Source organism: Oncorhynchus kisutch, unplaced genomic scaffold (assembly GCF_002021735.2).
Source record: "Oncorhynchus kisutch isolate 150728-3 unplaced genomic scaffold, Okis_V2 scaffold2301, whole genome shotgun sequence".
Taxonomy (NCBI): domain Eukaryota; kingdom Metazoa; phylum Chordata; class Actinopteri; order Salmoniformes; family Salmonidae; genus Oncorhynchus; species Oncorhynchus kisutch.
Window position 1 is genome coordinate 10,616 of NW_022264246.1, and position 21,595 is coordinate 32,210.

Consider the following 21,595-nt stretch of genomic DNA (forward strand, 5'->3'; position numbering starts at 1 on the left):
TCCATTTCCTAATAATTGCTCCCACAGTTGATTTCTTCAAGCCAAGCTGCTTACCTATTGCAGATTCAGTCTTCCCAGCCTGGTGCAGGTCTACAATTTTGTTTCTGGTGTCCTTTGACAGCTCTTTGGTCTTGGCCATAGTGGAGTTTGGAGTGTGACTGTTTGAGGTTGTGGACAGGTGTCTTTTATACTGATAACAAGTTCAAACAGGTGCCATTAATACAGGTAACGAGTGGACAGAGGAGCCTCTTAAAGAAGAAGTTACAGGTCTGTGAGCCAGAAATCTTGCTTGTTTGTAGGTGACCAAATACTTATTTTCCACCATAATTAGCAAATAAATTCATTAAAAATCCTACAATGTGATTTTCTGAAAAACATTCTCATTTTGTCTGTCATAGTTGAAGTGTACCTATGATGAAAATTACAGGCCTGTCATCTTTTTAAGTGGGAGAACTTGCACAATTGGTGGCTGACTAAATACTTTTTTGCCCCACTGTAGGTCCTAGTGGAGGCTGAGGTGCCATGGGGTCATGGTAGGCTGATGGTAGGGGAATGGAAAGCATGGAGAAGACAGAGAAGTCCTCTAAACGTAATGACAACAGGTCCAAACAGTGGTATTGTTCATCTCATAACTTGTGTATCTGTTTGGTGTCATTAAGGATTAGTTTACTGTGGTGCTGGTGCTGTGGCTGCAGAGATTTATCAGTGCTAAAGGGTACTGTGATGGAAGGTTAAACATGATTTATGAAGACTCGATGAACAGCCCATGGATGAGATCTCAGTGCTGAAATCATGATTTAAAAAATCATGGGCTTTCTCACAAGGTACCTGCTATGTTTAGGAGTATCTGAGTGAGTTATCCTTCTCCTGGTTCATATTACTCACAGATAGCACTTACTGAATGCCTTTGGAACAGAACAGCATGACTTGTTGTAACAGCATCATCACCTCTGTCTTGGCACGGGTCTTCATTGGCACTGTAAAGAGTTGGGGATGATCTTGACATCGTTGCAAAATTGATGTTTCAAGTACAGGTAAGAGTGGGAAAAAAGTATCTTGTTTACTAAGAGCACGTATTTGTGGTGAATTAGATTTAGCTTTATATTTTCACATTTGGGACTACTCCATTGGTTCTGGGGGGTGGGGGGGGGGGGGGGGGGGGGACTAAATCCAGCAGTTCAAGTATTTGAAATACTTTTGCATAGTCCTGTTCGTCCCAGGTCTGTGTACAACATCCATATTAGAATGAAGACTGTCTAATATGGAGGCCATATGTGTGCTATATGCCCGTTGCTTCCTTCAGCCTCTCTGGAGCAACATTCTAGCTGATGTCTGTACCTCGTCTTGTTCTGCAGAGGCAACCCTGATAAGTGTGACATATGGGGGAACACACCTCTCCACCTGGCTGCCGCCAACGGCCACCACAACTGCCTGTCCTTCCTGGTGTCCTTCGGTGCCAACATGTGGTGCCTGGACAACGACTACCACACGCCCCTGGACATGGCCGCCACCAAAAGCCACATGGACTGTGTCCGCTACCTGGACTCCATCGCCGCCAAGCAGTCAGCCCTCAACCCCAAGCTGGTGGGGAAGCTGAAGGAGCGGGCTTTCCGCGAGGCCGAGAGGAGGATTAAGGAGTGTGTGAAGCTGCAGCGGAAGCACCACAAGCGTATGGAGCGCAAGTTCCACAAAGAGGCGGCGTCGGAGCAGTCCATGTCAGACGCCATGAGCTTCTCCAGCTACACAAGCAGCTCAGTGAGCCGCAAGCTGCACCACCTAAACACCACCACTGTCAGTGTGCCATACTCTCAGGTCAGTACAAGCTGCACCACCTAAACGCCACCGTCAGTGTGCCATACTCTCAGGTCAGTACAAGCTGCACCACCTAAACACCACCACTGTCAGTGTGCCATACTCTCAGGTCAGTACAAACTGCACCACCTAAACACCACCACTGTCAGTGTGCCATACTCTCAGGTCAGTACAAGCTGCACCACCTAAACACCACCACTGTCAGTGTGCCATACTCTCAGGTCAGTACAAACTGCACCACCTAAACAACACCACTGTCAGTGTGTCATACTCTCAGGTCAGTACAAGCTGCACCACCTAAACACCACCACTGTCAGTGTGCCATACTCTCAGGTCAGTACAAACTGCACCACCTAAACAACACCACTGTCAGTGTGTCATACTCTCAGGTCAGTACAAGCTGCACCACCTAAACGCCACCACCGTCAGTGTGCCATACTCTCAGGTCAGTACAAGCTGCACCACCTAAACACCACCACTGTCAGTGTGCCATACTCTCAGGTCAGTACAAACTGCACCACCTAAACACCACCACTGTCAGTGTGCCATACTCTCAGGTCAGTACAAGCTGCACCACCTAAACACCACCACTGTCAGTGTGCCATACTCTCAGGTCAGTACAAACTGCACCACCTAAACAACACCACTGTCAGTGTGTCATACTCTCAGGTCAGTACAAGCTGCACCACCTAAACACCACCACTGTCAGTGTGCCATACTCTCAGGTCAGTACAAACTGCACCACCTAAACAACACCACTGTCAGTGTGTCATACTCTCAGGTCAGTACAAGCTGCACCACCTAAACGCCACCACCGTCAGTGTGCCATACTCTCAGGTCAGTATAAATTGCACCACCTAAACACCACTGTCAGTGTGCCATACTCTCAGGTCAGTACAAACTGCACCACCTAAACACCACTGTCAGTGTGCCATACTCTCAGGTCAGTACAAGCTGCACCACCTAAATGCCACCACCGTCAGTGTGCCATACTCTCAGGTCAGTACAAGCTGCACCACCTAAACGCCACCACCGTCAGTGTGTGTCACACCCTGATCTATTTCACCTGTCTTGTGCTTGTCTCCACTCCCTCCAGGTGTCTCCCAAATCAGAGTCAGGCAGGATCAGGACAGGCAGAAAGGTCAGAACTGGGAAGGCTAAGGAAAAAAAAAAAATAGAACACAGGAACACTCTGTTAGGACTTAACGGGACAAGACAAACTAGCAACAGACCAACAGAAAACTCAGGTATAAATACACAGGGGATAATTGGGAAAATGGGCGACACCTGGAGGGGGGTGGAGACAAGCATAAGACAGGTGAAACAGATCAGGGTGTGACAGTGTGCCGTACTCTTAGGTCAGTACAGTACAGCCTCATCCAGCCATTTTTGGCTTTTGAATATTTATTTAAAGGGACATTCCACTCCAAAACCAATGTTTGTCAGATAAAAATACTTTTTTTTTTATAAAAAAATTGTCCAATGTCAAGAGGAGTGCACATTCCATTGTTTGTGTAGCTCCAGCTATATGATGCCTCAAGCTAAATGAATGAATGGGAAAGATGAATACAGCACATCTGGAAATAATATGATGCTTCTCTTTTCCCTTCATTTAGGATTGTAGCACAAAGCTGCATCTATAAAATGAATGACCTGGGATATGGACTTATCTCATGTTTGACAAATGTAATGTCCCTTTAATTGTCAACATGGCGTACATAATTATAGACTGCAAATAACTGTCATTGTATCCTCTCCTTTCTCCACTGATGGGAAATGTTGCTGTTCCAACTGTTGTGCATGTGAAACTCCCTATCTGTTATGTCTGCTGCTGTACCATTTCACATGCAACAGTTGGAACAGCAGCATTTCCCATCAGTGGAGAAAGGAGAGGATACAATGACAGTTATTTGCAGTCTATAATTATGTACGCCATGTTGACAATTAAAGGGACATTACACTCCCAACATTAAACATGTGTCATCTGTTAAATTTGAGATGTGTGCTCCTCTATAATTAGTGGTTGAAGCCTGTGTTGCTCTTTGTCCCTGCAGGCTACTCTTCACGCCACAACCCGAGGCAAGACCAAGATCCAGAAGAGGTTGGAGAAGAGGAAGCAAGGGGACGGGACCTTCAAGATCTACGAGGACGGCAGGAAGAGCGTGCGCTCCCTCTCGGGCCTTCAGCTGGGCAACGATGTCATGTTCCTTAAACAGGGAACCTATGTCGGCCCTCGGGACCGCGCAGGGCGCCGCGGCAACCTCCGAGACATATTCCACGGAGACGCCAACGACGACGCCATCTCTCGTGCCATCAGCGAGCCGGACTTGTCTTACCGGCCCGACATGGAATACTCTGAGGTCAGCACCGACTCGGGCCACGACTCTCTCTTCAACCGTCCCGGTCTGGGAACCATGGTGTTCCGACGCAACTATATCAGCGGCGGCCTGTTCGGCATCGGCGGGCGTGACGAGGGGAGCCTCGGCGGAGGAACCGAACGGGCTGGCAGCACCAACGTGCGGCTGCGCAGCCGGCTGCGGCGTTCGCCCAGCCTGGACGATGGGGGGGACAGCATCGGCAGTGCCAGCAGCCTCCGGGAAAGGAACCGCCAGGAGCTTCCCTGGGACGAGCTGGAGCTGGGGCTGGATGATGACTGCGAGGCCGTGACCAGCCCGTTGGAGGTGTTCTTGGCTGCGCAGACCATGGGCGATTTCCTCACCGTCTTCAGGCGGGAGAAGATCGACCTGGAGGCGCTGCTGCTGTGCTCGGACCAGGACCTCAAGAGCATCCACATCCCCCTGGGGCCCAGGAAGAAAATCCTAGATGCCTGCAAGAGACGTCTGGAGACCCTTGAGGACCCTGACTACATCGAGGACACCCTGCTGTGAATGGTGAATGACACTTTTGGATCTGAAGATGCTGTGTAGGTACTGTATACCTCTACTACTGTGACGTTCACCTACAGAGGAAACCTACATTACAGAGTAAACCTACACTACAGAGTAAACCTAACCTACAGAGTAAACCTAACCTACAGAGTAAACCTACACTACAGAGTAAACCTAACCTACAGAGTAAACATAACCTACAGACTAAACCTACACTACAGAGTAAACCTACACTACAGAGTAAACCTAACCTACAGAGTAAACCTAACCTACAGAGTAAACCTAACCTACAGAGTAAACCTAACCTACAGAGTAAACCTACATTACAGAGTAAACCTACACTACAGAGTAAACCTACACTACAGAGTAAACCTACACTACAGAGTAAACCTAACCTACAGAGTAAACCTAACCTCCAGATTACATCTGAGTGTGTAGTGTGGGGATTTTTCAGTGGGACATGTTAGTATTGTCGCTGCTCTCCTCTACACATAGTTATGAAGGAAGGCATCTAGTGTTTTCTTTGGTTGATGATAATAGTAACAATCCAGCATAGAATTCATTCTTGTCTCTCTTCAAATATGTCATTGCTATTCTTCTGGAGACCACTAGGTGGACACACTGTATAGGTCCAGCAGAATGCTCTTCCTACCTTAAAGGTAGGTCAGTGGCGCATTGTTGCTCAGTGTTGTTAGGGCTAATGTCTCAAAGGGGTTTGTTGTAGTGTATGCAACATTCAGAGACTTTACAGCTACAACATAAATAGCGGTTTGTTGTAGTGTATGCAATATTCAGGGACACGCTTATCTGACTCTGCGATTATGTAAGGACATTCAGAGAAATGTTGTCATTTCATTCCCTGGGTGACCCTGTGACTTGTTAGGCAGAAAGGAGGACATTGTTAAGATAAACATCTCAGTGAACAAAAGAAGACAAGTAAAATACAGAAACCTGAGCTTTCTATGAACTTTGTAAATGAAGGAGAAGAGCTGAAGAAATCTGAAAGGTATTTTGGATACCTTTTTTGGATACCTTTGACCAATTTTAATGATCTAAAGACACTGTTGACCGTTTTAATTAACTAAACGACACTGTTGACCAATTTTAATTAACTAAAGGACACTGTTGACCGTTTTAATGATCTAAACAACACTGTTGGCTGTTTTAATGCACTAAAAGATACTGTTGACCGTTTTAATGAACTAAATGAAACTGTTGACCGTTTTAATGAACTACAGAGGACCTTGCTGCTTCCGTGAAGGACAGAGAGCTATGGCATGCCATCTTTTGGAGCATTGCGTCACCATACGCAGTCAGCCAAAGACTGCCTGGATCTGTATCCACAGAACACAGTGTTGATGTGCAGCAGTGTTCTTGTATGTCATGTGGCACAGTGTACAGAGAGAAGAACAAGGAGGTGTGGCTTGCCCCCCTCCAACACCTCTCTGTCTGACCCCAATACGTTGGCCCCTGTGGGGCATGTTAGACACCGTACTACCATCCCCTCAGACTGTGTTCCTGGTGTCAGTACATGGGGCATGTTAGATACCGTACTACCATCCCCTGAGACTGTGTGTCAGACTGGTGTCAGAGACTGGTGTCAGTACATGGGGCATGTTAGACACCGTACTACCATCCCCTGAGACTGTGTTCCTGGTGTCAGTACATGGGGCATGTTAGATACCGTACTACCATCCCCTGAGACTGTGTTCCTGGTGTCAGTACATGGGGCATGTTAGATACCGTACTACCATCCCCTGAGACTGTGTTCCTGGTGTCAGTACATGGGGCATGTTAGATACCGTACTACCATCCCCTGAGACTGTGTTCCTGGTGTCAGTACATGGGGCATGTTAGATACCGTACTACCATCCCCTGAGACTGTGCTCCTGGTGTCAGTACATGGGGCATGTTAGATACCGTACTACCATCCCCTGAGACTGTGTTCCTGGTGTCAGTACATAGGGCATGTTAGATACCGTACTACCATCCCCTGAGACTGTGTTCCTGGTGTCAGTACATGGGGCATGTTAAGTACTGTACTACCATCCCCTGAGACTGTGTTCCTGGTGTCAGTAGATGGGGCATGTTAAGTACTGTACTACCATCACCTGGGCCTGTGCTCCTGGTGTCAGTAGATGGGGCATGTTAAGTACTGTACTACCATCCCCTGGGCCTGTGCTCCTGGTGTCAGTAGATGGGGCATGTTAAGTACTGTACTACCATCCCCTGGGCCTGTGCTCCTGGTGTCAGTAGATGGGGCATGTTAAGTACTGTACTACCATCCCCTGAGACTGTGTTCCTGGTGTCAGTAGATGGGGCATGTTAAGTACTGTACTACCATCCCCTGGGCCTGTGTTCCTGGTGTCAGTAGATGGGGCATGTTAAGTACTGTACTACCATCCCCTGGGCCTGTGCTCCTGGTGTCAGTAGATGGGGCATGTTAAGTACTGTACTACCATCCCCTGGGCCTGTGCTCCTGGTGTCAGTAGATGGGGCATGTTAAGTACTGTACTACCATCCCCTGGGCCTGTGCTCCTGGTGTCAGTAGATGGGGCATGTTAAGTACTGTACTACCATCCCCTGGGCCTGTGCTCCTGGTGTCAGTAGATGGGGCATGTTAAGTACTGTACTACCATCCCCTGGGCCTGTGCTCCTGGTGTCAGTAGATGGGGCATGTTAAGTACTGTACTACCATCCCCTGGGCCTGTGCTCCTGGTGTCAGTAGATGGGGCATGTTAAGTACTGTACTACCATCCCCTGGGCCTGTGTTCCTGGTGTCAGTAGATGGGGCATGTTAAGTACTGTACTACCATCCCCTGGGCCTGTGTTCCTGGTGTCAGTAGATGGGGCATGTTAAGTACTGTACTACCATCCCCTGGGCCTGTGTTCCTGGTGTCAGTAGATGGGGCATGTTAAGTACTGTACTACCATCCCCTGGGCCTGTGTTCCTGGTGTCAGTAGATGGGGCATGTTAAGTACTGTACTACCATCCCCTGGGCCTGTGTTCCTGGTGTCAGTAGATGGGGCATGTTAAGTACTGTACTACCATCCCCTGGGCCTGTGTTCCTGGTGTCAGTAGATGGGGCATGTGACGTACTGTACTACCATCCCCTGGGCCTGTGTTCCTGGTGTCAGTAGATGGGGCATGTTAAGTACTGTACTACCATCCCCTGGGCCTGTGTTCCTGGTGTCAGTAGATGGGGCATGTTAAGTACTGTACTACCATCCCCTGGGCCTGTGTTCCTAGTGCCAGTGCATTTGTTAAGGACAGGATTTTTACATACATGAGCATATGGTTATTTGTTTTGTATTTGTTTATTAATCCATTAGACAGAGGCCGGGATTCAATACAAGATGCGTTTTAACACGGTGCACCATAGCAGGCTTTTAAAGCTAATTTACTCTTTAGCCTGCAGCATTTACAATGAATGCGATCTCCTCAAACTTCTGGGAAAATGCCTTTAAAAAGCACATTGTCGGCTGTATAGTGAGTGCTATAACGCGCCTTGCGTAGAATCCCAGCCAAGGTGTCAAATCCATAGTTTTGTATAGATACTTCCATTGTTGATGGAGATAATGTATCAAATTTGTAGGGTGGTTACGAGTCATAGTCAGGTTGCCTCCAATTCGCTACAATATTACCATTATTTGTGCATTACCAGTTCTCTGCTATTAAGGCATTTTTTATACATGTTGATTGGTTTGGCTCGGGTCATTCATCTTGCTATGCATTGTTCCATTTTGTACCATTTGTTTACACACAGTATGCCAGGTCAACCACTTTCAGTTTGGTTCACTGATAAAGGAGGCCAATCTATTATTTTCATTGAAAGTTGACGCTATGTGAGAATGTTCAACTAAACACGTATTGAGTGGCTTATTTAATGTTTCGAGAGGTAAACCTCATACACAGTTAAATCCATTGTCATAGTTATTTTTCTGATGATTTTCTGATACAGTATATAGATGTCCAGCGTACAGGTTAACCATGTTACACTATGGAAGTTTCCTTACTAATTGTTGCACGTCAAATTTCAGCTAGAAGGTTGGCTGTATGGTTACACATGTTGGTTTGGCATGATGCTAAAGTAACTGTCCAGTGAAAATCTCACTTTTAAAAGTTAATATTCTGTTAACTCATACCCAAATAATGTTGTTGACTCATCCTATACTATTATTTGTGGCAAAAGCATACATTTGAGAGAAAACTCCACTTAAAAAACTCCACCTCAAACAGACCGTTTGAAAAAACTGCTTGCTATTTCCTCATAGAGGATGATGTCATCCTCCTAAGGAGGATGAGCTGGCCAATCAGCGGTCTACTAGCATTTTTAATGATTGGTATATGGCCACACCGTTGTGGTGTTGGGGTACGGCTGCACCATTCCAACACAGAAAAGCTGCTGTTTAACATGTTTAATTAAAACATTTGGGAAGGAAAAGTATATTCACTCATTATATTGTAATTCATTATAGGTCCTATTTCATAGAAACCTGGAACACTGGATATTACTCTAATCCATTCATGAAACTACACTGTAGGCAGGTAATATGTTCTGCTTTTTCTCGTGGTTATGGGGACATGTGCCTCTTTCTGTACGATGATGTCATTTCTGGAAACTATTTCTGTCCATTTAGATTAAAGGACCCGTTTTGTCTGAAGAGCACCCATAGAGGCTAAGAGTTCTCTATTGCCTCTAACCATCAGTGTAGTCTTCAGTCTGCGCTGTATGTCTATGGAATGTTCTGTATGTCTCTGTTCTGATCATGTGACGAAGTCTTCCCAATTATATTGTATGTGTCATTGGTTTTGGTGGTGGATTTTATCAGATGCACATGAAACCTAAACAATGTCCACATTGAATGCCTCATTTTTTAAAAGATCAAACAGTGTTTTTAAATAAACAAATATACTAATATGTCCTTCTCTGCATTGTGTATGTGAAGCTGCAACAGAGAGGACTCTGACTGAGACAGGCCGCTCCAGGGTCTAGGATCAGCATCCCCTACTACAATCATAACCTTAACCAGTAGTGGGGGAGCAACTAGGAGCAACTTCACCCTGCACCCGACCTGGGAGTAATTCTCCTTAACTTCCTCACCCTGCACCCGACCGACCTGGGAGTAATTCTCCTTAACTTCCTCACCCTGCACCCGACCGACCTGGGAGTAATTCTCCATAACTTCCTCACCCTGCACCCGACCGACCTGGGAGTAATTCTCCATAACTTCCTCACCCTGCACCCGACCGACCTGGGAGTAATTCTCCTTAACTTCCTCACCCTGCACCTGACCGACCTGGGAGTAATTCTCCTTAACTTCCTCACCCTGCACCTGACCGACATGGGAGTAATTCTCCTTAACTTCCTCACCCTGCACCTGACCGACCTGGGAGTAATTCTCCTTAACTTCCTCACCCTGCACCTGACCGACCTGGGAGTAATTCTCCTTAACTTCCTCACCCTGCACCTGACCGACCTGGGAGTAATTCTCCTTAACTTCCTCACCCTGCACCTGACCGACCTGGGAGTAATTCTCCTTAACTTCCTCACCCTGCACCTGACCGACCTGGGAGTAATTCTCCTTAACTTCGTCAACCTGCATCCCGATTCTCTGTCCTTTCACCCGAAGTGTGCAATTGTGCACTCCTCAATGCATGTACATGCATTTTCACAAAATGAATGATGCCAACCCTCAGTTTTAAATCCATGAAGGGAAATAAACTAGAGCACACTTCCAGAAAAATGAAAATTGGGATGGAGGGATAGGGGAAAGAATGGAGTCAGAAGTTATGGGTCATTTAAGTAAACTGATACTCAGAGGCCCAAGATCGTTCCCACTGATTAATATGTGCACAGTAGGTAAGGACTGTTTTGTCAATCAAGGATATTATTGAGTTATTTTCCAGGGATGCATTAAATTACAACTAACTGGATCACAACATGAGCTTGGATTTTTGGTCATAACCGGTCATTGTACCTGACTTCCATTCAATGTTCTGTAATTCTTTTTCTATGCCAGACTTACTCTCATTGTTTACAACGGCTCTATATCCAGACAATCTAATTCCTGTTTACATTTACTGTTTATATTGAATCTTGCCTAGTCTGGACCTAAACTGAATTGTTCCATTTCAACAAAAGAGAAACAGCAAATTAGTCAGGCTGAAACGAGCCCCTCCTCGAGCTGTATTTGTATATGAAAGACAAATGTGTGTTTGTTAGATTTCCAAAATGTCAAAAGAATTCTGTTACCAGCTCAGTCTCTCACTGCATTATTGTAAGATAAGTTGGAGTATGGTTATAAATAGTTGCAGGAAGTTAGGGTGCGGCGGGAACATAATGTTATCTAGAAACATCCCTTCTCTTTAAACAGTAGGAAACAAGGCCTGGTCACTGTGGTTCCTTGACTTCCTTAACTTTGCATTACATTAGTAATATAGTTTCTCCAGACATTGGATGACTCTTCTGTGATCATGTCAACCATAACGGCATCTGAAAAACCTTTTATCTCAATGTATGTCCGTTTGTTAGTTATTCTCCTTCATCTACTGTGAACATATAATAACTTTAGAGTAGGACCAGTCATTCCAAACACATTGTGATGACTCCTGAAAAGCTAACTTTTCAGTGATGCAGGTTTCTCCAGGATGTTGACATTCTAGTTTTCACAGATTATATTGCAGAAGACAGTCATCCCAGCTGACCCAGATCATCTTTGTTGATACAACAGTATTTTTTCTACGAAATGCTATTAGACAACAACTTTGGAATTGCCACGTCTGGGATGTTCTATGAGGGGAGTGTGGCTGTACAGTAATGATTTCATGATTCATAATAATTATTATTATTTTGGGGCTTATATTGTATTTGTCCTGTTATTTGTCCTGTTAAAACAGAGATCTCAACATTCCTTACCCTCAATACCCACTTCCCCCTTCTCTCCACTGAAACCAACTCCGCCTTCCCTGAACCCAACTGAATGAGGGAGGAGAGAGTGAGAAAAGGAGAGAAAGAGAGACAAGGGAGGAGTGTAACAAGAGGAGGCTCCTGCTGCTGCCGCTGACTCACACGGATACAGTTATTAAGGCGCGGTCCTCAGTTCTGTTCTTGTCTTCTCACTACATTATCTTGAGTTAGGGAGCTGGACAGAGATTTAGAGAGGAGACCTTCAGAAAGACAGTCTTAGGGTGTGAGAGTTAGGGCGAGAGACGGTGAGAGTGAAAGAAAGACAGAGAGCGAGAAAGTGTTTTTGAGAGAGATAGAGAGAAAGCGACTTACTGAGCGAGAGAATAGGAATTATAAGAGTAGTGAGGCCTGTATAGGATGTCATGATAAACTAAGATGTGAAGAAAGATCTGCACCGTCTGCCTGTTCAGGCCCAGAGACCCAGACAGAGGCCCAGCAGTCACACCCTGCAGCCTGAAGTAGAGAGGAGAGAGTGAGGGAGGGAGGTACTGTGTCTTGGCACACCAGCAACACACAGGACATCCACAAACCAGAGAAAGAGAACATGGAGACCCTCATCATCAAGAACGAAGAGAATACAGAAGAGAGTCATCCCACAACTGGAAGCAAAGATGTCACCACATCCATGATAAACATGTGGGACCTGAACCTAAACCAGGAACAAGAGGACCCAAGAACAACACACGATAAACCAGGGGAGAACACCCAGCCTCAGAACCAGGAACAAGAGGATCCAAGAACAACGCACGATAAACCAGGGCAGAACACCCAGACTCAGAACCAGGAACAAGAGGACCCAACAACAACGCACGATAAACCAGGGGAGAACACCCCGCCTCAGAACCAGGAACAAGAGGACCCAACAACAACCCACGATAAACCAGGGGAGAACACCCAGCCTCAGAACCAGGAACAAGAGGACCCAACAACAACACACGATAAACTAGGAGAGAACACCCAGCCCCAGACAATCTCTAGCGGGTTTACTGTCACCCCAGAAGATGTGCTGTGTGACTCCTGCATTGAGATCCCGTGCCGGGCCCAGAAGTCCTGCCTCACCTGCCTGGTGTCGTACTGCGAGGCCCACCTCAGACCCCACCTGGAGAACCAGAGGTTCCAGAATCACCGACTGGTGGAGCCCTTACAGGACATTGAGTGTCGCACCTGTGAGGAGCACCGGCTATCGCTTGAACTATACTGCCTGACGGACGGCTGCGGTGTGTGTGTGTGCTGCGAGTGTGAGGGACAGGGGCATCTGGGGCACAGTACTGTACCTGTAGAGGAGGCTCGAAGACAGATCCAGGTATTGGTAACATTTATATTTTACCAGTGGAGGCTGGTAGAGGGGGAACTAGGGAGGACTGGATTCTTTGTAATGGCTGAGCCCTTCCTCCCCTTTCTCTCTCTCTCTCTCCTCCACTGATACATACAGACACACAACACACTTCCATTTCACAGACAGTGAGTGATAACTGTATGAGTGCCCCCTTTTCTCTGGCATGGACATGTTGTTTTGGGTGGTTCCATGAAAACACTGGCTTTTGCAGCCCTTTGATATTTTAAGTAGAAATTGTGCACCAATATTACATTTTAAAAGCTTGTTATATTAAATGAAGTGTCCTTTAATATAGACCACATGGAGAATTCAATACATCTTTAATATGAATATAATCTTTATTACCCAGAAGGGGAATTCTCGCAAAAGTTGAATCACATGAATCTGTCCACGGCAGATTAATGTGAAAAGCTATTTGTTAAAGTGCCAAAATTAACAATTTTGACATGTCACCCGCTGTGACTTCTGGGAAGATTTGAACCCACTTAACCCCAACATTCAGCATCATTGTAAAGCCCTGGTTATGTTGATGACAATGCCTTATCTGGAGATGATTATTTATTTCATGTGATTAGTGATTAATTTACGTTGGCCCTTCATTTTAAGGTCAACCCTGTTACGTGAACTGAAGTCTCGATTTAATATGGTGAAACTATTCAACAGGAAATGGTCAACCCTGTTACGTGAACTGAAGTCTCGATTTAATATGGTGAAACTATTCAACAGGAAATGGTCTACCCTGTTACGTGAACTGAAGTCTCGATTTAATATGGTGAAACTATTCAACAGGAAATGGTCAACCCTGTTACGTGAACTGAAGTCTCGATTTAATATGGTGAAACTATTCAACAGGAAATGGTCTACCCTGTTACGTGAACTGAAGTCTCGATTTAATATGGTGAAACTATTCAACAGGAAATGGTCTACCCTGTTACGTGAACTGAAGTCTCGATTTAATATGGTGAAACTATTCAACAGGAAATGGTCAACCCTGTTACGTGAACTGAAGTCTCGATTTAATATGGTGAAACTATTCAACAGGAAATGGTCAACCCTGTTACGTGAACTGAAGTCTCGATTTAATATGGTGAAACTATTCAACAGGAAATGGTCAACCCTGTTACGTGAACTGAAGTCTTGATTTAATATGGTGAAACTATTCAACAGGAAATGGTCAACCCTGTTACGTGAACTGAAGTCTCGATTTAATATGGTGAAACTATTCAACAGGAAATGGTCAACCCTGTTACGTGAACTGAAGTCTCGATTTAATATGGTGAAACTATTCAACAGGAAATGGTCAACCCTGTTACGTGAACTGAAGTCTCGATTTAATATGGTGAAACTATTCAACAGGAAATGGTCAACCCGGTTACGTTCAACTCCGTTGCCTTATTTGGCACTCAGCAGTTGAAACAATAATAAAGTGGTTTCCCCGCCCCTGTTTCGGTACAAAGCTGAAGGATGGGCCTGGAGAAATAAAACCACTCTCAAATTCAAAGGACTGACCATCAATGATATGAAATTGTAGTTTTAAACATGTTTCGAGGCTAAATAGTGTGTTTACATTTACTTTGTTTCCAAACATTGCAGTAAAACAAGCTTATATTTTGGGTTCTGATGGGGTCTGACAGTTGAACTAAACTAATGAAACATTTATAAGTTATATTCTTCAAGAATCAATGGGTACATATAATTAATTTATAAGTAAAACAAATGGCTTCAGCAATGGCCGATTGCCCCTTTCATAGGTACTGCCTGTTCTTTTGTTAACCTCTTCAGATGGGAAAACTAGTTTTGTATTAAGTTATTTCTGACAGAATGTTCAAATTTGGTAAAACCAAACTTTTTATTTTTCTACCAAGTTACACTTCTCAAAAGGCACCGGTTGTTGTGGTTTTGAAGTCCAAAACTCCTCTTTTAAGTGTCAGTATTGTCTAGTGATCCAGGACACGATGTAGGGAGCATAGGATAGGGAGTCTCCAGGCAAATTAGCTTTTATTACATCATTTGTTTATCACAAGACTTCAGTACGTTTCTCTGTGATAAGAAACCTTCTGTGTGACATGTGATACTGCCCATTGTTCTCGTCCAATAGGTTGCCCTCTCTCAAAGCTAGTGTAGTAAATAAAGCAAATGCATTTCCCATGGGCTATGCTGGTAACCTGGCACTGGTCCCATCACATGGTACTCTTTAAGAAACAGAGCCCTGTGTGTGTGTGTGTGTGTGTGTGTCTATAGACAGAGCTGCAGAAGAAACAAGGGGAGATTATGAAGACCGTCTCAGTGGCAGAGAATTCCATTGGCAAGCTACAGAGCAACACTGCATCCATAGAGGTTTTTCACTACAGCCGCGTTACTTTGACCATTTCCTCTGATCTTAATGAACCTTAAACACACAGCTGATACAACTAAGCACCTCCTCCTCTCCTTTAAAAAAAAGTATGTCACACATTCTCTCCATACATTCTTTCCCCGCATATTGCTCATTTATCACTTATAACATCGTCTCTGATCTTAATGAACCTCGAAACATACAGCTGATACACATTTACTAAGTACTTCTCCATTCCTCCTCTTTCTCTTTATCACATATTCTGTCCATCTCTCTCTCCCCAGAGCTCGGTGGCAGGGGTACGTGCTGTGATGGAGCAGCAGTTCTATCTGCTGCTAGGGGCCGTAGAAGAGGCCCGGAGGAGGGCCACGGAGGTTCTGGAGGGGGAGCAGAGGCAGGCGCTCAGCCAGGCCGAGGGCATCCAGGCCCACCTGGAGCAGAAGAGCCAAGAGCTGAAGAAGACCCTGGCCAGAGTGGAGAGACTCTTCAGGAACAAGAGGGATGTAGACTTCCTGCAGGTGAGAGACTGGGGCTTCGGGGTGAAACTTATCCTATGTCCAGACCTTGGATCTCCTCCAACCTTAACCATTAGTGGGAAAAATGCTAAACTGACCCAAGATCAGCGTCTAGGCCCGGGGAAACTTTAGAGTGCACCAGAGAGGGTTGGGTTTAATTCCATTTCAGTTCAGTAAATTCAGGAATTAAACTCAAATGTGTAGGAAAGCATTGAGGAAAATGAACTGACTGAATTTAAATTGAATTGACCCCAATTCCTGGTGAGTGTCACACATGAAATGAAACAGAACACATGCAGCTAGTGTTGTTGCTGAAAAGCACAATATCAACCTGCTGCCTTCAAGTCTCCTGTGTCATGATACTGTGAGAGGTATTTTATTTATTTTTTACATTCTATTGGTTGATGCTGCGTTGAATATTTATTGACAAGACATTTCAGCTTAAAATGTTGAATTAATTTGTAAAAAGTTTGAAAAACATAATTCCACTTTGATATTATGAGGTATTGTTTGTAGGCCAGTGACAAAAAGAATGGAATTTAAATTCAGGCTGTAACACAATGTGGAAAAAGTCAAGGGGTACTTTCTGAAGGCACTGTAGATTTACATGTATTTTATAGGTTGATGGTATATACTGTATCACACTGCAGTGTTTGGAAATGTATTTATTTTACTAGGCAAGTCAGTTAAGAATAAATTCTTATTTTCAGTGGGCTAACTGCCTGTTCAGGGGCAGAACAACAGATAAGTACCTTGTCAGCTCAGGGATTTGAACTTGCAACCCTGCTGCCCCTGACTGCTCAGGACTCATTCTGAGCCCTATCCTGAGAGGACTAATATCTTAGCCTTTGCCTCAGCTTTCCCCTGTGATCTGTTAAATATTGTCTCGGTCAGTCATTATGACTCGTCTCGGTCAGTCATTATGACTCGTCTCGGTCAGTCATTATGACTCGTCTCGGTCAGTCATTATGACTCGTCTCTGTCAGTCATTATGACTCGTCTCGGTCAGTCATTATGACTCGTCTCGGTCAGTCATTATGACTCGTCTCGGTCAGCGGTTTTGTAATGTTGACAGTGTCCACAGTGTGAGGGAAGTGACAGGTGGGAGGAGCTATAGGACAGGATCACTGTCATGACTGGAATGGAAGTTAGTGGTTTCCATATGTTTTACGTGTTTGATACATTCCATTGATTCCATTCCAGCCATTAGAATTAGCCCGTCCTCCTATAGCTCCTCCCACCAGCCTCCGCTGCTTACCATAGACACTTCATTTAGATTTTGAAAGGATTTGATAGATATTAATAGTATAGCCAAGAACCTACCAAGTCTATTCAAGGGAAAGCAATACTACCATATTGCTTTAACCTATCTGAAATGTCTCGGGGGTAGAGGTTTGGGGTTATTTCTGGACGGAGCCCTATTTTGCATCCCAAATGGCACCCTAGTTCCCATATAGTGCACTACTTTATAGTATACTACTTTCATGCTGTGATGGAGCAGCAGTAGTGCACTATAAAGGGCATAGGATGTCATTTGGGAAGCAGATATAGCTGTCTTAGTAGTGTGACAGTAGTGTGAGTGGCTCCTCCTGCTGGTGAATGTAGGAATACTCTGAGTGGAAGACGGGGGCTGTGGATGTCTGTCTGCCTGGGCTCTACGTCGGCCTCACAGATCGCCTGGCCTCCTTCAGCTGCCTGCTCACTGAGTCCACCCAGGAACTGTGTGACCAGCTCAAGGCTACCTACAGGGACAAACTGAAGGACATCTGCAGGACTGGTGATGAGTGTACACATTTTAACCAGGGCTGTGTTCATTAGGCACCAAACACAACAAAACTATAGAAGCCTGGAAAAACTGCTCATTTTCCTTTGTTTGTTTTTTTGTTGACATATGCTGTTTCATGACATAATGAAAACGACCCAAGTTGTTAGTGTAAAAGAGAATATTCTCCCAATGACTTAGCTAAATAAAAGTTAAATAACGGTTGGATAAGTAACCATAGTCTTCCCAATGCATTGTATTATAGAGAGTTCTCTATGTATTACCTGGAGGATAACTTCTCTTTCTCCTACACTGACCTACAGAGAAACTGGGCATTACAACCATGGTCCATCCCAAGATGTCAAAGTCTTTTTCACTGCCTGAGCCTGAGATGCGAGACGACTTCCTCACGTGTAAGATGTCTTTTTTATTGCATTTCTAAGCAACCATTTCTAATTTGATTTGCATAGCTAGTGCTCTTCACAATGAGCTAACCCTTTTGAGAAATAGCCTGACTTGGTGTAACCTTTCACATGTGTTATAGCGACTGAGGTAGTCTTTGAATACGTATGTGTGTGTTTGTATTGTCCCTGCATGTGTCCTGTGCTGGCGACAAATCCATTTTCCCCTCTGACGATTAATAAAGTTTATTCAATTAAATGTGTCTACTTGGCAGATGCCAACAGTCTGACCTTTGACCCAGACACTGTCCACAAGTTCCTGAGACTAACCGAAGACGACAGGAAGGTGACCAACACCACGCCCTGGCAGCACAGCTACCCAGACACGCCCGAACGCTTCGAGTACTGGCGCCAGGTGATGACCTCAGAGAGCCTCTACCTGGGCCGACACTACTTTGAGGCAGAGCTGAGTGGGGAGGGCGTGCACGTGGGACTCACCTACAAGAGCATCGACCGGAAAGGCGTGGAGAGAGGCAGCTGCATCACAGGAAATGACTTCTCGTGGAGCCTCGGAAGGGAGGGGCGGAGCTTTTCCACTTGGCATGCTGATATGGAGGCGGTCGTGGAAGCCACAAATGTGTTCATGAGAATCGGCGTCTACATCGACTTTGACTCAGGCTCATTAGCTTTCTATGGTGTGACTGACATCGCTATGATACTCCTCTACAGGTACAAGGCTGAGTTCATGGAACCCTTGTATCCTACTGTCTGGCTCTCAAAGAAGGACAGTGTGGTTTTATTGGTTGGTCCTAAGGACCCCCCACTAATGAAGAGCTCAACTCTGCCTGCCACCCCCATCACTCCCATGGCAACATCAGCTCCTGTCAGTCCAGAATCATAATACTTTGACTGCAGAAGTGTAGTTAGGTTAGAGAGGCGGACCAGTACACATTTCTGTTACAATAAAGTATCTATTCTATTCATAAGCAGTTGCCTTAAGTGACTGATACTGTACTTATTTAACAGGACACAGCATCAAGTATCACAAGACAACAGACAGGGACTTTACAGGGGGTATCTGCACTCATCCAGGACCTATATACTAGGCGGTGTCAAGAGGAAGGCCCAAAAAATTCTCCAGATTCCAGTCACCCAACTGATAGACTGTTCTCTCTACTACCGCACGGCAAGCGGTACCGGAGCGCCAAGTCTAGGTCCAAAAGGCTCCTTAACAGCTTCTACCCCCAAGCTATAAGACTGCTGAACAATTCATCAAATAGCCACCCAGACTTTGTTTTTACACTGCTGCTACTCGCTGTTTATTATCTATGTACAAAATGACCTTGACTAACCTGTACCCCTGCACATTGACTTGGTACCGGTACCCCCCTGCACATTGACTTGGTACCGGTACCCCCTGTATATAGCCCTGTTATTGTTATGTCATTTTATTGTGTTACTTTTTATTTAACTTTTTACTTTAGTTTATTTTAGTAAATATTTTCTTAACTCTATTTCTTGAACTGCATTGTTGGTTAAGGGCTTGTAAGTAAGCATTTCACAGTAAGGTCTGGACCTGTTGTATTCGGCGCATGTGACAAGTATAATTTGATTTGATATAGAACAAAACATGACACTGAGGGATTGAGTAATAACCTTTAACTGCCCTTTTTATTGGAACAGGTTAGCATGTGACTGACTTGCTAACTACTGTGATTGGTCTTTCATATGCAAAAACATACTATGTTTATTTGACATTGTGCTGAGTACTAACTACCAAGATGAGTTCAAGGGCTGTCTTTCATTGTTGTGTCAATGTTCAATCCAATGTAAATCATATTAACAATGTGACAAAGCTTTTGTCAAATCTTTTTAGAATTGATTTACAAATATGAATTGCTTGACTTTTTAAAATACCTATTACTTAATATGAAATTAAGCATGAAACATATTATTTTTACATTTTAGATACATTACCTAAGAAACCAAAGAAATTATTCTCATAAGAATGTGCACAAAATATTTACAGATACCATGACACAGTCTCAGGCAGAGAAATCGATTGAGGTCTCGTTCTCATCATACGCAGGATTAACAAAATGCACACCTGACGGCGTCAGGGAGATAGAGTTGGCGGCTTCAGTCCCATAGATACCTGGTACTTCGGGCATCATGGTGGGCTTGTCGAAGATGGGGTTTTCAAAGCCGTGGTCCGTGAAGTCCCCTATCTCCTCCTGGCTTCTCCTTAAGCTGCTCAGAGAAGGGATGGAGATGGTGGGCATGGTTGGCATTTTTATGACGCCTCTGCGGAAGAGGACAGCCAGGAGGGGGAGACCAATGACTACTATCAGGATGCCGAACACGGCTCCCACCACAACTCCTGCGTTGTCCCCTGCCCGTCACCACTGGTGGCCCCAGAAGAGGCCTGGACTCAGCCCGGTTATGCCCAGGTTTGAGCCTTGGGCTTGTACGTCCTTCAATATGTCCCGAGCCAGGGCCTCTGCCACCGCACCAGACTCCCCATCCAGGAGCACGATCTGGATCTCAGCTGCAGCCGCACGTGGAATCACCCCGAGGAAATACTGAGATTTGAGCACCTTGGACATGCCTAGCTGAATGGACTGGTACGAGGGCAGACCAAGGAAGAGGTGCTGCAGTCGATTCCGATAAGACTCAAGGATGAAGCCTGAGGAATACTGGATGGTGACGATGGCGCTGCACACGTCACAGCAGTGTCCTATGGGGTACAGTGGCTTCTTACAGCTCATAGGAGCGCATGTCACAGTGCCGCAGATCCTGTTGTGATTCGCAGAGTTCCCACAGTCACAGCCAGAGGCATCACTGCAGCCCAGAGCCCCGACGCTGGGGATGAGGTTCCATGGAACTGCAGCCGGCCAGAGTGTGAGCCCAGATAAGGGTGAACTCCGAGCTGCTGCTGAACTTCTTCCCCAGAACGGACACACTCTGGACAGGGACGCTGGGCTGGTTGGAGGTGGTGTCCACGCGGAACGAGGAGCCAGCGCGGAACAACACGTTGTCATACTGGCAGGGTACGCTCTCCTCAGTGTACCGAGAACACAGGAAGGACCTTTCTCCAGTCGTCTGAAGACTCTGCCGCCTGCCACAGCGCCGGGTCGACCACTGCAGAGACTCTGCCATCTTTGAACTGGGCGGTGACGCCGGCCCCGCAACGGGGTCCCCTCCATTACTGACCGCTGAAGCCACCCCCCGAGGGAAGGATGAACTCTCCGTCCACCGGTAGCCGGATCTCCTGGACAGAGTGGACCGTCTCCACATACACAGACACTTTCCTCTGAGCCGAGAAATGCACTATGTCGTTACCGCAGGCACGGACCCTTTGTCCCAGTTGGTCTTGTTTTCATAGTTAGTGTCGGGTATCCACTGCTTGTACAGGGCGTCAGCTGCCCCGAACAGACAGAGACCGAGGAGAAGAAACCTGGCTGGTGTATTTGGCATCCTGAATGCTTGTGACAGAAGTGGATGAACTACGGGGTGACCTTTGTCTCTGGCAGTGTGACTGTCACATGAGGGAGTGAGTGCACAGGTTCCCAGAT

At 45.6% G+C, this 21,595-nt stretch overlaps 2 protein-coding genes and 1 pseudogene across 4 annotated transcripts; 2 read left to right on the forward strand and 1 right to left on the reverse strand.

Annotated features, from left to right (window-relative positions):
• The first annotated feature begins 1,257 nt into the window (after nucleotides 1-1,257).
• Nucleotides 1,258-10,285, forward strand: LOC116369860 (Usher syndrome type-1G protein homolog). Of its 2 annotated transcripts, XM_031819588.1 has the most exons (3): nucleotides 1,361-1,812; nucleotides 3,867-5,706; nucleotides 5,939-10,285. In XM_031819588.1, exons 1-2 carry the CDS (start codon nucleotides 1,462-1,464, stop codon nucleotides 4,698-4,700), a joined length of 1,185 nt encoding a protein of 394 aa, XP_031675448.1. In that variant the 5' UTR covers nucleotides 1,361-1,461; the 3' UTR covers nucleotides 4,701-5,706; nucleotides 5,939-10,285. The 2 variants fall into 2 exon arrangements, with proteins under 2 accessions (XP_031675449.1, XP_031675448.1); XM_031819589.1 differs by lacking the exon at nucleotides 5,939-10,285 and having other exon boundaries at nucleotides 1,258-1,812.
• A 1,473-nt stretch (nucleotides 10,286-11,758) lies between these two features.
• LOC109877087 (tripartite motif-containing protein 16-like protein) lies at nucleotides 11,759-19,279 on the forward strand. Of its 2 annotated transcripts, XM_020469411.2 has the most exons (6): nucleotides 11,759-12,974; nucleotides 15,249-15,344; nucleotides 15,627-15,860; nucleotides 17,463-17,634; nucleotides 17,943-18,032; nucleotides 18,296-19,279. In XM_020469411.2, the coding sequence occupies exons 1-6, from the start codon at nucleotides 12,216-12,218 to the stop codon at nucleotides 18,919-18,921; spliced, it is 1,977 nt and encodes a 658-aa protein (XP_020325000.2). In that variant the 5' UTR covers nucleotides 11,759-12,215; the 3' UTR covers nucleotides 18,922-19,279. The 2 variants fall into 2 exon arrangements, with proteins under 2 accessions (XP_020325000.2, XP_020325001.2); XM_020469412.2 differs by lacking the exon at nucleotides 17,463-17,634 and having other exon boundaries at nucleotides 15,249-15,312.
• A 385-nt stretch (nucleotides 19,280-19,664) lies between these two features.
• Nucleotides 19,665-21,584, reverse strand: LOC116369859 (protein amnionless-like; annotated as a pseudogene).
• Nucleotides 21,585-21,595: the final 11 nt, after the last annotated feature.